This window comes from Trichosurus vulpecula, chromosome 8 (assembly GCF_011100635.1).
Source record: "Trichosurus vulpecula isolate mTriVul1 chromosome 8, mTriVul1.pri, whole genome shotgun sequence".
NCBI lineage: Eukaryota > Metazoa > Chordata > Mammalia > Diprotodontia > Phalangeridae > Trichosurus > Trichosurus vulpecula.
This window is the reverse complement of record NC_050580.1, coordinates 74,304,340-74,321,044: the sequence shown is the minus strand read 5'-3', so window position 1 is coordinate 74,321,044 and position 16,705 is coordinate 74,304,340. Positions and strand designations below refer to the sequence as shown.

The following is a 16,705-nucleotide window of genomic DNA, read 5'->3' as shown; positions in this document are numbered from 1 at the left end:
TTAGCTGAGTTTTCCAGCAGAAACACAGAAACTTCACAACCATATGTCCAGTGAAGTCATGTCTAGCAGAGACTACATGGGACACATCCCATGGGAGCAAGAGAGCAGGCCCAGTGGGTGGACATTAGCATAAGACATCAACAATTCTTCCGTGAGAGAAATGAGTGTCCATACATGTTCTCTTCCTGAGAGCCCTTCTACATATGTGTCCTGGCAACATGCTCCCCTCCACAATACTTCTTGTATGTGTTCGTTGGCCTCAGGTGCTCCCCACGTGCATGTGTGTTCCCTAGAACATTCTTCCTATTGATGGTGTATGTATTTGTGGGAGAATGTGACTCAGGTCTATGTGGAGAAAAGTTCTATTACCATTTGATTAAATACCTTTTATTTGAACTGTGTGATCTCTGAAGGACTAGTAAAAGTAAACCTATTCATGGAAGCTCATGAACTATTTTTTAAAAAATAGATTCAGACCCACATCGTACCTTGAACTTAGAGAAACTTTTCTGAATCCCATGGGAAAGTGGGGTGCCCAGGTGCTACATGGCTGTTTACATTGCCAAGTGCCTTTCAAAGTGCTAGGCACACAATAGATGCTTAAAAAATACTTGATTGGTTAATTTACTAAAGCCCTTTTCAGTGGAAGCTTCATGATTTAAGAAATTTTCCAGATGTGTGAATTATTTTTTTCTCGAGAAAGTAGTAAGAAGCTTCCTGAAGACCTCCTGCCTCTTTGCTTAGCTAACCCTTCTGGAAGGCTCCGTGGTAAGAACATTTCTGGCTTAACCCTCTTGCTGCCATTTACTTAAGATGAGCAGATTGGGTCACTAAGCAGAGTCTGCAAAATCAAGCTAAGGCATCAAATAGAGGCCTGCCATTATCTAGTTATTTCTTGCTCTGTTGCAGATTTACAACTTGAGATTTCTGGCACCAGTGGTTACTTGCTAGTCTCCTGTTTTACCTGATCCAGATCTTCCCCTTCTGCTTTCTGTGAAATTCCATTGTAGCCCCTCCTGCCTATGTAACTAAAACCTAAATATGGTAGCTGAAACTGCTGCTCAAGGCTGACTGGTTTTTACGTACAGGGAGTCTATGCTCTGAGTATAATAAACTGGTTTTGATCATATCTCTGCATTGTTAATGGTTATGATGGGCAGGAGTACCTGTCAATGGATTGTTAGACAGTTTCTGTCACAGATTTGACTGAAGGGACATCTCCTGCAGATTTTTTAAGGAGACTGTTTTGCACACATCAAAAGAAACATCTTCTCCCTATGCAAGTACATTTGTCCCTTATCTCTGTTGTTTCTATTCGACTGACTAATCATTTAGCATTTAAATAAGTACCATGTGCCAAGCAAGGAGGATGCAAAGACAGAAAGGAAGTAGTCTCTGAACTCAAGGAGCTTCCATTCTAATGGAGGAGATAACATGCACACATGTAATTTAATACGTTTATTTTCCCACATTAGCTCCTAACCTTAGGATCTAGACCCCAAATTCCTGTCAATGCAATTACTATCCAAGGTAGAATGTAAGCTCCTAGAAGTCAGACAGGTTGTTTTTTAGTTTGTTGTTTTGTCTTTGTAGTCCTAGAACCTAGCCCAGTAGCTAGATTGTAGGTAGCCCTTCAATAAATTCTAGTTAAATTGAATTGAAGGTGGTAGGTGTGTCCCAGTATGACAAAAGACTCTTACTAAGGAAGTTACAGTAGCCAAGAAAAGCATCTTAGTCACATGCCCAGGAAAGCTATGTGTTTCTAGAAGTATTAACAGCAAAGAAGGCTCAACCCAGGAATGAATGGAAATTTCCCTTTTTCTGAAGTGTCTGAGAGATTCGCCCTGTCCCTCCCTCTTGCTCTCCCCCCACCTCCCTTCCCCCACCTCCTATTTTGACTTTCTCTCTTCCCTCTCCTTCTCCTCTTCCTCTCTTCTCCTACCTGTAAATCATACCTCAGACAGCGGCAATTAGCACAGAGGTTTTTATTACAGCTCAGTGAGCTCTGAAATTGTAGCATATGGAAGACATTCTGTGGGAAAGAAGGAATGGTTTTTATCCCTCCTATAAAATGCTTTGGTTTGGGGACAGTCTGTGATGGATGGTTTTGAGTATATCCTGATGGTATTTTGTTTAAAAGTTGGCAGTTTTCCTTCATGGAAAGAATATGACCTATTATTAGGGATTGTCAAGGTCCCAGGGCCAAGACTAGGGATAGGCAAGGTAGGTAATTGACTAGGGCTCAACACAAGGTGTGGGTTCAATGAAGGAAATTTGTATAAAAGTACATTCCCAATGCCAGAAAATTCTATTATTCATGGCACATAGTATTTATTTTGTGATTAATCAAGTTCCATGTGTTAAAGTCAAACCTGAAAATCTCTAGTGAACAGTAAAACACAGTGGAGCAAATTTTAAAGCATGATGGAGGATTTGTGGGGGGAGGGTAGGAGTGCTATTTTCCAATCTTGTCTAGAGCACACAAATGCCTTTCCCCAGCTCTGACATTCCTATCTAGACATGAGCCTCCCCAAAGGAATAGTGCTTAGTGAGTGAGACTATCAGCTTCCTATTTCCAGCTCATTCTGGTCACAACAACCCTGGATGACTGTCTCCTTATGTTTTACTCACAGAGGAAACACTTCCGAAGTATCCCTTATAGCAGTAGTGTCAAACTCAGCTAGAAATGTTGGCCACTAAATGGCAAACTACTCCAGTATCTCTTTCAAGAAAACCCCAAATGGGGTCACGAAAAGTCGGATATGACTGAAACAACTTGACAGCAATAAATCCCTATGTGAGGATCCCTGTGAGCTACATATTACAGTTTTGAAATGTATTATTACCTTTTACTTTGTTTTTCTTTATTTTGTTAAATATTTCCCAGTTATATTTTAACCTCATTTGGGCTCCACTCCAGAAGGAGCCAGAGAGGGAACTTTCTTGTTTCCCCCTTCCCAGTGCACTGTGATAGGCAGATAACTACAAAAGAGTATGTGGAGGTGAGGAGGCAAATGACCTTGTGTAACATTTAGCCCAGAATTTAAAAGAAGCCTTACTTTAACTGATCATTCACATCCTGGAAATTTTGTCGAGCAAAGATCATAGCTGGACTGGAGTTGACTGGAAGAGCCAAACGATTGTTGAGATACATGTCATCCAGCCAGTACTCAAAGACCTGCAGGGAAAAAGCGGGGCACACACTGTAACTCAGTCAGCTGAAGAAGCATTGGCGTGAAGTGAGACACTATTCTTGTTTTTATGAACACAGATGGATTATCTTTCTTTGTCTGGGGTTAGGTCCTCAATCATTCTGCTGGTGATAAATTGGGACAATAGCCCTTGGTGTCTGTCAGCCCACAGTCTGGACACATCTCCCAAATTCACTTCATTTTTGAGTACCAGACAAAGATTCAGGAAAACTGTGCCCTCATCCTGCCCCTTCCATGAGCTATCTGACCTAGGATGAATCATGGAACCTCTCAGCGTCTGTTTCCTCATTTTTAAATTGGTGAGAATCATACTTGTCCTGATTAACTCACAGGGTGGTTATGAAGGTTGAATGAAATGATGTTTGGGAAGGTTGTTTGAAAAATATGAACGTGTGATACAAAAGTGTGGTGTCTTCAGCATCATCTCATCATCATCATGAGAAGAGTTTTTCCTACTGTGCCTGAGGCCTACTGAAGCCAATGTTCAATTAAACAAGTATTTATTAAGTGCTTACAATGTGCCAGTTGTTGGGAAAGATGAAAACAAATATTGCCTGCACTCAAGGAGTTTAACATTATTTTAATTTTTTTTCTTTTTAATAGTATTTTCCCCCAATTACATGTCAATACAATTTTTTAGTATTCATTTTCACAAGATTTTGAGTTCCAAATTTTCCTCCCTCTCTTCCCTCCCCTCTTACTAAAATGGTAGGCAATGTGATATAGGTTATCCATGTGCTACCATCTTAAACATATTTCATGTTAGTCCCAGTTGTGAAAGAAGAAACATCAAAAGAAAAAAAAACATGAAAAAGAATAAAGTAAGTAAAATAAAAGTATGCTTTGATCTATATTCAGAGTCCATCAGCTCTTTATCTGGATGTGGAAAGCATTTTCCTTCATGAGTCCTTTGTACTTTGTCTTGGCAATATTGTGTTGCCAAGAAGAGCTGAGTCATGCATAGTTGATCATCACACAATATTGCTGCTACAGCATACAATGTTTTCCTCGTTCTGCTCACTTCATTTTGCATCAGTTCATACAAGTCTTTCCAGGTTTTTCTGAAATCTGCCTGTTCATCATTTCTTATTGCACAGTAGTTTTCCATCACATTAGTATACCACAGCTTGTTCAGCTACTCCCCAATTGATGGGCATTGCTTCATTTTCCAATATTTTGCCACCACCAAAAGGGCTGCTATTTCTATTTTTGCACATATAAGTCCTTTATCCTTTTTTATGATCTCTTTAGGATACAGACTTAGTAGAGGTATTGCTGGATCAAAGGGTATGTCCAGTTTGGTTGCCCTTTGGGCATAGCTCCAAATCGCTCTCCAGAATGGTTTGATTAATTTGGCTAGGTAGGTGATTCTTGGTTGTAGTCTTAGCTCCTTTGCCTTCCAGAATATCATGTTCCATGATGTCTGATCCTTTAATGTTGCAGCAGCTAAGTCCCCTGATCGTGGCTCCCCAATATTTGAATTGGTTCTTTCTGGTCACTTGTAGTATTTTTTCCTTGATCTGTTAGTTCTGTAATTTGGCTATAATGTTCCTTGGAGTTTTTATTTTGGGATCTCTTTCCTGAGGTGATCAGTGGATTCTTTTGATGCCTATTTTGCCATCTAGTTCCGGCATATCAGGGCGGTTTTCCTTGATAATTTCTTGAAAGACGCTGTCCAAGTCCTTCTTTTGATTATGGCTTTCTGATAGTTCAATGGCTCTGACATTATCTCTCCTGCACCTATTTCTCAGCTCAGTTGTTTTTCCCATGAGATATTTTACATTTTCTTCTATTTTTTCATTTTTTGAATTTGTTTGATTGATTCTTGATGTCTCATAGAGTTATTAGCTTCCACTTGCCCAATTCTAACTTTTAAGGAGTTGTTTTCTTCAGTTAGCTTTTGTACTTCCTTTTCCATTTGGTCAATTCTACTTTTTAAGCAGTTGTTTTCTTTTTCCAAGCTGTTGACTCTTTTTTCATAATTCTCTTGCATCACTCTCATTTCTTTTCCCCAATTCTCTTCTACCTCTCTTATATGATTTTCAAGTTCCTTTTTTAGCTCTTCCATGAGTTCTGGGTTTGAGACCACTTCCCATTTTTCTTTGGGGGTTTTGCCCAAAGGTGTCTTGACATTGTTGTTGTCTTTTGAGTTTGTGTCTTGGTCTTCCCTATCACCATAATAACTTTCTATGGTCAGATTCCTTTTTTTGTTGCTTTTGCTGATCATTTTTGGCCTTTTTCCTTTCTTTTAAATTTGAACTCTGCTCCCAGGGTGGAAAGGGCACCATCTCAGGCGGGACTGCAGGCCCTGGTTATTTACCTCATACTACTCTGGTGTTGCCCTGAGGCCCACTGGGACCCTCATGTCTGGTGCTGTGTTAAAGGGGTTGGAGTGGAGGGTGGCTGGTGCTGCTGGAGGCCATAGGGGTCTCGAAGCTTACCTGGTGCTGAGCTGGAGTCCTAGTGCTGGTGTCTGGTGTGTGCTGAGGCTGGTGGAGTGTTTCTGCATTTCCCTGGAGGCTACACTGAAGCACATGGTAGTTGGGCAGTTGGGGACTGCCTGTTTGCCCAGGGCTACACTGAAGCATGTGGTGAGCCTTTGAACTGGAGTCTGCCAATTCCCTTGGTTATGCTGAGGCACATAGGGGTCTTGGTGTTGGTGTTTACCTGTTCCACTGCACTGGGGCTCAGAATCTCCTGCTGGTTTGCTGAGGTGAGGCTTGCTGGGATGCTTCCTGTCCTGGATTGCACTCCCTTTTTACCCAAGTGAGACAGACCTTTCTTACCAATTTTCCAGGCTTCTTAGGCTAAAAGATTGTTTCACCCCATCTTTTTGCTTGTTGTGCTGTTCCAGGATTTGTTTTGGGATGCTATTTTATGTTTTTCTGGAGGTGAGTATGGGAGAGTTACAGCAATTTACTGCTTACTCCACCATCTTTGGAGGTTAGCGTTCTAATGGATGTTTTTATATGAATGGCATCCCCAAAGGTACCCACCCAGGAGGTGCAAAGAAGAAAAAAAGCATAGCCTTTGATCTCCCATTTTAAAGAGATTCCTCCTCCCTACAACACACATGTCTAAAGTTAAAGGGAATTAGACAGTATCCTTACTATAACATTGTTTAACCTGTTTGATTATTGTTCCCAGGAAGAAAAAACCCAAGCAGTTGGTAATTTCTGAATAGTATAAACTTGATATAGTGGGATAGGTCTCTGTAAGCTGAGCATGACTCAAGCAACCTATCTTTTATGTGGAAGCAGTTGTTTGACTCCTGTAGAGTCAAAGCTCCAGAGAGCCAAGATGAGACACCCCACTAATGTGGGTGGATTTTATGGTTCATGAATGCTGGTTGCATTTTTTTAAGAAAAAAATCTTGAATAATGCCTGGCACATAATAAGTATTTAATAAATGATTGTTGACTGACTGACCTGATGGGCTAAGCCAAATTTAAACATAGCCCACACAGTATAACCTGAAAAAATCTTGGTTGAATTGTTGAATATTCCCATTCAGATGACTGGGTATGGTTCTAAATCCAACTATCCTATTTAACTCACTGAGTGCTCTGAAGCAAGTAACTAAACTTCTCTGTCCTTCAATTTTTCACATTGTAAAGTTAGCTTTCATGGAAAAATAATAACATCTCTGCCTATCAAGCTCCTTAAGGGCAGGGTCTGTGTTTGGACTTCTCTTTTCTTCTCAGAACCCAGCATAGCAGTTCCCTTGCATGAGACTCCCACTACCAAAAGAACAGCAAATCTGTCATTTATACTCTTAGAGAGTTGCCTGGGGCACTGAGAGTTTAAATCTTAAGTGACTTGCCCAGGGTCACATAGTCAGTCTGTGTAAGAGATAGGACTTGGGCTGGGTCTTCCTGACTCCAGCTCTCTACACTTGTCTACACTCATCAATTCTGGTCTTGCACTAGTGTTACACTTGTGTTTAATAACATTTGTTGTTAAGAAGCAAATGAAAGAATATGTATGGGAAAACATTGGGGAGGAATATATGAAGCCTCCACATGCACGAGAAAGTTACATTATTATATTTCTTTGGATGGGTAAAGTCCAGAGCCATCAAGCAATATGGGTGAAAAGTGGCTTTGAAAGGAACACAGACTTTTACAAAAGTAAGCCAAATTATGGTGCCAGTGGCATTAGAAATAGTGTACTTCTCATGCCCCCTTTCTACTATTCCTTTCCCTTGTCCCAGCTAGGCCTTATGTTGTGGTTTGACTCCTTACCCAATTTGTTGTCTTCTCCCTTCTCTCCAGGAGTTTCTGCTGTAAGACTTCCCCTAGGCCCCCTGGGGCACCGAACTGCTCCACAATCACCTTGGTCTTTTTGTACTGCTCCTCGGGCACCAGGTGTTTCATACACTGAAGGTACATGGCCAAGGTCTTCTGGAGTGGTGGCACAGGGAGTTTGGATAGCACCTGAGCATGGGCAGAGAGAAAGGTGATTGATGGCACAGGCCAAGAAGGCTTGTGCTGGGATTCCAGCCTCTGAGCCATGGGCCAGGAGAACATGGCACTTCATCTTTTGAGGATAAGAGCCTACTTTCTGTCTCTACTTGTACCTTATTTCCTCTGCTCCCTCTCATCCCCACTCCCACCGCAGAGAAGACAGCTCTCATTGAAATTGTGGCATCTGCAAAGTTTGGCTTTAGCATTTCTCTATGCTCCTCTTCAGGGCTCATTTTTGCTCTCCTCCATGTAGGTATCACCTTACCATCCACAGATGCCAGGGGCTTGTTCGCTCATTCTTACAGAACCTGTTACTCACCTTCATTGGGATCTCCAATAGCTCCACCACTCCCTTTTCTCAGTCCACAATCTCTGTTCTGGCCTTAGCTCCCTTCACAATCTTGACACAATGTTTAGCTATTTCAAAACTACTTTCTGCCACTCTTGAATGTCCCCCAAACCCACCCTTTTTACTCTTCCTGCCTTGCTAGTCACCCACTTTGATTAACTCCCACCATCTCAAGATTAATTTGTATTTCTTTTGTGTTTACTTATTTTGTATATATTCATTTGCATACATGTTTTCTCTCCTCTGATAGAATGTAAGTTCTTTGAGAGCAGGGACTATTTCATCTTTGTATTCCTGGTGCCTAGCATAATGCCTGGCACATATTAGGTACTTAATAAATATTTGTTGATTGATTGATCCACTTTAACCCCTGATGTGGAGAGCACTGCTAACACAAGCCACACTTAGTCTGCCATAAAAATATGCTCATTAATTCCAAATGGGCTTTCACTGATACATGACAACTTTTATTATCAATCATTGACTCTATGATATTCCCCATGGTAACAACTGCCAAAACTCCACAGTCTCCTCAATCCTCCAACTCCATCCTTTTCCCTCTCTAGATGACATCAAGAGAACTGAAAATTAGAAAAATGAGCTCATCTGACATGTGCTACCTTAGGTCTTCTCCCTAACTCAAAGGCTATGTGTTCTCAAATCCTCTTTTCTTTCAGTCTCAGACAATGAAATGGTTCTCCTTCTTGACAAAACTAATCTTTCTACCCACGACTTTGATCCTATTCTGTCTCTTCTAATACCTCACTCTGTACACCATCTCCTTTGCTCCTCATCTTAAACATATCTTATTCTATTTCTTTCTTCCCCTCTGCTTACAAACCTATTCAGGTGTCCCTCAACCTAAAAAAGAACACTTTCCCTTTACTCTGCTTCTACATCAAGCAATCTTCCTGTCTCTCTCTCCCTGCAATCTTCATGACTAAATTTCTGGAAAGATTACTATATACTTACTTCTTCTACTTTTCTTACCTGCTCTTTAATCCCCTGAAAACTGGCCTCTGCCCTCACTAAATCTGCTTTCTCCAAGATCACTCATGACCTCCTAGTTGCCACTCTTAGCCCCCATTTCTATCACCTTTATGCAGAAGCTGATGTTATTGACCACAGACTTTTCTGAATGTTCTTCCCACTTGGTTTCCTTGGCATATCCTTTCTGATTTTTCTCCAACCTCACTTGTCAACCAGACTTTTCTGAATGCTCTTCCTACTTGACTTCCTTGAAATATCCTTTTTCTGATTCTTCTCCAACCTCACTGACTGCTCCTTATTGGACTCTGTGGTTAGTTCCCTTTCCTTCTCCCATCCATTAAGTATGAACAACCCTAAAGGCAGAATGTTCTTGACCCTCCTCTTTATTCCCTCTATACTCTTTTCTTTGGAAATTTTGTCTACTATTATGATTTCATTTATCTCCACTATGTGAATGATTTCCTTACTGACTATATCCATGAATGACTATATCTACAGCCCTGAACTCCCTTCTGAACTTCAGTCCCATGTTTGTAATTAAATGCTGGACATCTCCACCTATATATTCTATTAATACCTCAAATTCCACAAACACTCATCTTCTTTCCTTCAAATTTTATCCCTTATCCTAACTTCCCTATTTCTGTTCCTGGTCCCACTATTCTTCTACTCATCCAGGCATGAAAGAGTCATCTGTACATCTTGCTTTCTTTCATCTCTTACATCCATTTGGTTATTGAGCTTTTTTTTCCTGGCTGAGAAATATTTCTCAAATCTATCCCCCTCCTTTCTGCTTCTACTGTATCAATTTATTTAAAGCTCTCATTACTTCCTACTTGGACTATTGTATTAGTCTCATAACTAGCTTTCCTGCCTTTAATCTCTCCGTCTTCCAGTCTATCCTTTATAGGGTGATGTCAGTAATTTTCCTAGTGTACAAATCTACTCATGTCATTTCCCTACTCAAAAACCTCCAATGGTACACCATTGCCTCACATATAAAATAGAGCCTTAGGTGAGTGCTCAAGACTCTTCACAATTTAGCTCTCACCAAACATCATTTTCATTTTACTCTTTCTTTATACCCTATACATTCTAGACACATTGGACTATTCACTGTTCCTCAATGTGTCTTATTTCACTCTGGGTACTTTCAAATGCTCTATCCCTTGCCTTGAAGGGGCTCTTCACTCTACATCTCATGGAATTCCTTCTCCTCTTTCAAGGCCTAGGCCATGAAGACTACCTTACTTCCATGATCTTCCCAGCAAGAGCTGATTAGGCAAGTCACAACCTCCTTGAATCTCAGGTTCTTTATCAATCCATCTATAAACAAGCATTTATTAAGTACTTATTATATGCCAGAAACTGCTAAGTGCTGGAGACATGAAGACAAAAAATAAAACAGTCTCTGACCTCAAGAAGTATAGTCTAATGGGGGAAGCTAACATATACATAATAGATCCATACAAACTAGACACATAGTAATATTGTTGGGGATGGCACAGTCTGGAATTGGAGGGCCTCATGTAGAAGGTCATGAAGTCTGAATGCACATTTCTCTTTATTTTTTGTAGTTTTTTTTCTTTTGGTCTGTGTCTTCTTTCACAACATGACTAATGTGAAAATGTGTTTTACGTGATTGCAAATATATAACCTATATAAAATTGCTTACTGTCTTAGGGAGGGGGGAAGTAAAAGAAGGAGGGAGAAAATTTGGAACTCAAAAAAAAATTTAAATGAATGTTAAAATTTGTTTTTACACATAATTACAAAAAACAAAATATCATAAAATGCATTTTTTTTTAAAAAAAAAAGAAAAGAAATTGAGGGGATGTCCATCAACTGGGAAATGGCTGAACAAATTATGGTATGTGATTGTAATGGAATTCTATTGTGCCATAAGAAATAACAAGTAGGCTGATTTCAGAAAAACCTGGAAACCTGATGCAAAGTGAAGTGAGAAGAACCAGGAGAACATTGTACACAGTAACAGCAATATTATATGATGATTAACTGTGAATGACTTAGCTATTCTCAGCAATACAATGATCCAAGACAATTCCAAAGGACTTATGATGAAAAACGCTATCCATCTCCAGAGAAGGAACTGATGGAGTGTGAATGCAGATAAACATATTATTTTTCACTTTATTTTTTCATGTTTTTTTCTCCCTTAGGTCTGTGTTTTCTTCCACAACATGACTAATATGGAAATATGCTTTGCATGATTGCACATGTATAATCTATATCAAATTGCTTACTGTGTTAGGGAAGGGAGAGTTGAGGGAAGGAGAGAATTCGGAACTCACACTTTTAAAAAAATGTTTAAAATTGTTTTTATATGTAATGGGGGAAAAGAAAATATTATTAAGACAAGAAATACTAAGATTTCGCAACTGATGGGGTCTATGGGATGAGGGAGAGTTGTGAGTTTAGGATGGTACTGAGGTTGTGAGCCTAGATGACTGTCAGAATGCTTATGACCTTGACAACAATAGGAGAGTTCACAAGAGGGGGGCGTTTAGGAGAAAAGATAAGGAGTTCTGTCATGAGCATTTTGAGTTTGAGAAGCCTATAAGACATTCCATTTGAATGTCCAGTAGGTAGTTGATTTGGGGCTGGAACTCAGTAAAGACTAGAGCTGGATAGATAAGAGATACGAGCATATGGATATTGATATGAAGCTGTATCTGTATATAGATCTCTGGGAGTCATCTGCCTAGATACAATGGTTAAATCCATGGAATAAGGAAATTAAGGGCAACAGTGTAGAGAAAGGATAGAAGAGGACCCAAGACAGAGCTGGGGGTTACACCTACAGTTAGAGAATGTGACAGAGAAGATGATCCTAGCAAAGTTAGCTGAAAACAACATTCATCTATGTAGGAACAGAACCAAGGAATAGAAGAGTAACAACAACCCAGAGAAAGAGAAAGTATTCAGGGGAAGGGGAGGTCAACAGTGCCAAATCTTGCAGGAAGGTCAAGAAGGATGAGTTTGGAGTAAACGAGTTGATTGGACTAATTGGCCAGCAGGTAGTAACAGTCAAATGAATTCAGGTCCTTTGACTCCAGAGTGAATGTTCTTCCCTCTATTACTTTGCCTCCCATTCAGAAACTATTGAGCCTCTTTTCTAACTTTTTTCTTGCTCTATATATGTTTTAATTGCCTTTTCTTTTATCTCTTCTCCTTTAGTCTCCCTCCTTCCAACTTCTATCTGCCTTTCTCACTTCCTCCTCTTCCTCCAAATTATTTTTCCTTTCTTTTCTCTTCTTCTCCTCACTTCTCCCTCATCTCTCCCTTAATTAGATATAACATGAAATTGAAAATTTAAAAAAATCCTTGAATATAATTTTATTTTGTTAAAAATTTTAAAGTATGTGGATTGAAAGTTCCATAAATCACTCAAAAAAACCCCATCTCACCCTAAACTAAGCTATTTTTTATTTGTATGTGTCCCTCAATGGAATCCCTCCCCCTTTAGGATTATTGGCTCTTAAAATAAACAGAGGTTCCTCACCTTTGCCAGGAGCCAAATGAGTTGTTTTACAAAAAACATGTGTGTGCAGTAAAAGGAAGTTGTGAACTCACTGATATGGGAGAGGTAGATTTCCAGGTAGTGACTGAGCGTTTACCCTCATTATGTGTCCTTCTGTCATTCAGTTGCAGAACTAACTGAAATCACATCTTTGATCTACTTTTGAAAACTGGAAACTGGAGACAAAATCTCCAGTAATGCTCCAGCATAATGCGGCAGAAGTTGCAATCTCTGGTTTTGTATCAACAAGGTACCATCCTATCTCCATTTATACGTTAGCCCCATTTGCCTAATCCTGTCTCCACCATCCAATACCGAGCCAGCCTTAATTCCACCCACCTATTGCCTAGCTAAAGGATAATAAATATCCTTAAGAGCAAGGAAGAATAAGCAAGCAGTTCTTGGGGCATAATGGCTTGGGGATACGGAAGGTGACTTTGGGTGGCGCCCTACCAAATGGATTCCAACCCTGAATTTGCACTGAACCTTTCTATCCAAAGGGAAACTCAAATGAGACCTATAAATGAAGCAGGAACAAAGAAACAAAGGTCAGGTTTATCTCCCTGGCCTGCTTATTCTCCAGGGTACCTAGAGAAGGAATATTGTGATGCTGTATAGATCAGAAGCATGGTCTAGTGAAAAAAGCACCAAATTTAGAGTCAGAGGACCTGTGCTTCAATCCCAGCTTTGCCACTTACTATGTGACCTGAGGCCCTATCTTCTTTACCTGTAAGATGGCTTGTTGGTGATCTCCAAGGTCCCTTCTTAAATTTTCAGATCCTAGAGTTATATGTTACCAGTGGGCGTTTACTACCATGAAGTATAAAAAGGCCTCTTTCCCCTACCCCAGGGTAGCAGAGGTAGCCTGCCTAGTGAAGGTGGGGAAAATAGGGAGCCTAGAGATGTGAATTTTCTCTGGGCTAGGAGCAGAGCCCCCCTTACTTAGGAGGAAAGAGATGTGAACTGCAAAAGGCAAACAAATTAGGACACATCCAAGCTCCACTATCCCCAAAGAAATTGATAATTGGGCGTAAAATCATAGAATTTGAGAACTGGAAGGAGTTGTTCTGCTTGGCTTTGGAGGGGAGTCCTAGTGTCTGTATTTAGAAATACAGAGAAGTAGATTTGGGGTCCATATAAGGAAAGACTTCTTACCAACTAGAGCCATCCCCAAAAGAGGATTTAAAGCTCGAGGGCACTTTAGATATCATACATGACCATAGATTTAGAGCTGGAAGAAATCTAAGTGGTCATCTAGTCCAACTTCATTTTATAAGGGAAGAAATTGAGGCCCCCAAAGATTAAATAACTTACTCCTCATCATACAGATAGTAAGTAGCAGAGATGGTATCAAAATGTGTCTCTCCTGATCCTAGATTTAGTGCTTTCCTCTATACTACTGTTTCCTCCATGGAATAGACTGCTTCATAAGGAAGGTAGTAAGCTCCCCATAGTCAGATGTCTATTATCATGGAATGCTTGCTTTTTTCAGACATACCATCCCCAATTTGAAGGAGTCTAGGGAGGCCCGGTGATCAGCCTCATTGGCTAATCAAACATTTGGGTATTCTGGTACCTTCTGGGAGTCTTCTCTATCCTGTGGAACCAATTGCAAGGAGGACCAAAGTTCTAGAATATGGTGGCAGGGTGTGTGTAGCTGTTAGTATATGAGCATGTCCCTGGAAGAAGTCTCAGAGTTGTAACCTGGCAGGTATGTATGCAATGGGGTGTGGGTAGACATGTAGAAACAGATTTCTTGATGTCTTGATGTCAGCACTTCAGTGAAATGCCTCCCTTTGTCATCAAGAAGAAGAGAGGCCAATAACAGCATACTAGAGTAGCATGAGCTCATCCTTCTGTTCCTCCATTGCAAACAATCTAAGGCTCTGTAAATTTTTGTCCTCTGAGTGCCCTGTATAGCATCCCCTAATAATAAAGGCACAGTATTTTATAGTTCTGGATTAGGTACTCAGAAGCGAGGGAATCAGAATCCTAGACTGTTAGAGCTGGAAGGAAACTTAGATGACACCTAGTTCGACATTCTCTTAAACAGATGAAGAAACTGAGTCTAGGGCTCGAAGAAACATAGTGACTTGTCCAAGATCAGCGTCAAAGCAGACATGGTCTCCTGGTATTCTCTGGAAGTTTAAAAAATCTTTTTGAAGGCAGTATTAGGGGGAGGGAGTGTGGGTAGGAGTGACATATAGGAAGCCATATTTTTGCAAGATTTACCTTGTGAATGGTAAACTAGGAGTCTACACACCTCTTCTTGATGGACGTAAAATGCAGAATGAGACATATTTTTGAACATGGCAAATGCGGGAACTTGTTTTGCTGGATTACGCATATTTGTTAGAAGAATTTTATTTTTCTTATGTTTTAAATTATTTAGTGGGAGGGTAGAAAGAGGGAGAAATAAATACATCTAATTAAAAAAGATCTTTTGACAGTGGGCAGGGTGGATGGGAAAGGACAGAGAACTGATATAAGAACTACGTATTGTACAGTTTCACATATATATCTGTGTCAAATGTTGGCCGTTTTTAGTGAAAAGTTGGGAGGGAGGAAGGAAAACAGCTTGGGACTCAAATGTAACAAAAAAAATTTACAGAGTGACAAAAAGTTACACAAAGTACACAAGAGGTATACACCCTTTGACCCAAGCTAAAGATATCAAAGAAAGGATAAAAAAGGAAAACTAAAGAACTGTCCTATTAAGGAATGGCAAAACAAATTATGCTATGTAAATTTGTAATGGAACATTACTGAGCCATAAGATATGATGAAATGAACAATTTCACAAGAAACTAGGAAGACCTTCATGATCTGATACAGAGCTAAAGGAGTAGGACTGAAAGAGAAATTTATGCAAAACCAACAATGTTATAGAGAAAAATAACCTTGAAAGACCTTAGAACTTTCATCAATGAAATAAAAACCCTAAGTCCAGAAGACTAAAGATGAAGCAGAGTCAAAACTACACAGAGTCAAGGCTAAAGATGAAATGTGTCAGAGATATAATGACCTTAAAATGCAGTGAGACACCTACATTTGGGGGCATTGCTAAATCGAGGAATTGTTTTCCTGGACTATGCACCCATATATTGAGGGTTCTCTTTTTATTTTTGTTGCTGTTATTGTTCAATGGTGGGATGCAGAGGGAAGGACAGATTATAAATACATGCAAAATATATAAACATATGTCTTAAAAGCCAAAAAAAGAATTTTCAAAATGAGATGGGCTCTGCCCGACTACTTAGCACCAACTACTTAGGCCTGGCTGAAAGCATAGGAAATGAGATTACGTCACCAGCTCTCTCAGACCCAAGGCTCTTCTTCTGCTTTGCTAGATTTGGGGACAGTTTGGAGGAGTAGAGAGGGCACATCACATTTTTGAAGCCTTCTTGACTTTCAGGAAAATAGTGATTCTTCAAGGAGAAGGCAGAGGCCAGCAGGGAAAATCTCCATGGAACTACAGGCCATGACTCTGCCCTCTACATACTTCCCTTTAGCCCTTGAGGGTGATTTCGTAATTGGGATAGAGGCAATGGCGATCAGACCATGATACCTCTTTGGGAACAGGGCCCCTCTCTGGGGTTATGGCTTCTGTGAATTACTCCCATATCTTTCCATTTCTAACTCAATGGTAGCTGATCCCTCTATATGAGAGGAGGATGCAACCAAATTGGAAGCTTCTCACTTCATATATACCCCCAAGAAATGGATAATGTTTAGAATAAGAGATGAAGGACTCCCTGGGAAATGATTTCTGGGAAATTTTGGAGTCCTTAATTTAGGACTTAACCCACTAGTCATTTAGAGCCTGGCACTCTCTCACTCTTTTCAAGTGAGTTTAGGAATATGGTCACTTACAGCCTCCTCTTTGCTGCTAGCATCCTTTTCAGTCATTTTGGGGGGCTTTTTCTCCAGGACAGGCATCTCTGAGTTTTATCCGCTCCCCTTCTGGCTTGAGTCCAGGAGTCAGTGCTTGTTGGGGATACTCACCCAGTGCTAGGGACCAAAAGAGAAGAAGTGGTTGTACATTTGCAAATCAGACCCGAGAGCACCCTCAAAGTCTTGAGGCCCCTTACTACCTTCTCTCCAACCTTAAGTTTAAGTAAGCTGCTCTTCCATAAAAACATTGTGA

At 40.2% G+C, this 16,705-nt stretch overlaps 1 protein-coding gene across 1 annotated transcript in view; it reads right to left on the bottom strand.

Moving 5' to 3' along the window:
• Positions 1 to 16,497, bottom strand: part of CHAT (choline O-acetyltransferase) — a 97,115-nt gene extending 80,618 nt beyond the window's left edge. Inside the window, exons 1-3 of the mRNA XM_036736328.1 lie at positions 16,432 to 16,497; positions 7,457 to 7,648; positions 3,060 to 3,178 (exon numbers count right to left, since the gene is read on the bottom strand). Of these exons, the coding sequence (XP_036592223.1) occupies positions 3,060 to 3,178; positions 7,457 to 7,648; positions 16,432 to 16,497 (377 nt within the window). The remainder of the gene's footprint in view (positions 1 to 3,059; positions 3,179 to 7,456; positions 7,649 to 16,431) is intronic.
• Between the last annotated feature and the right edge of the window lie 208 nt (positions 16,498 to 16,705).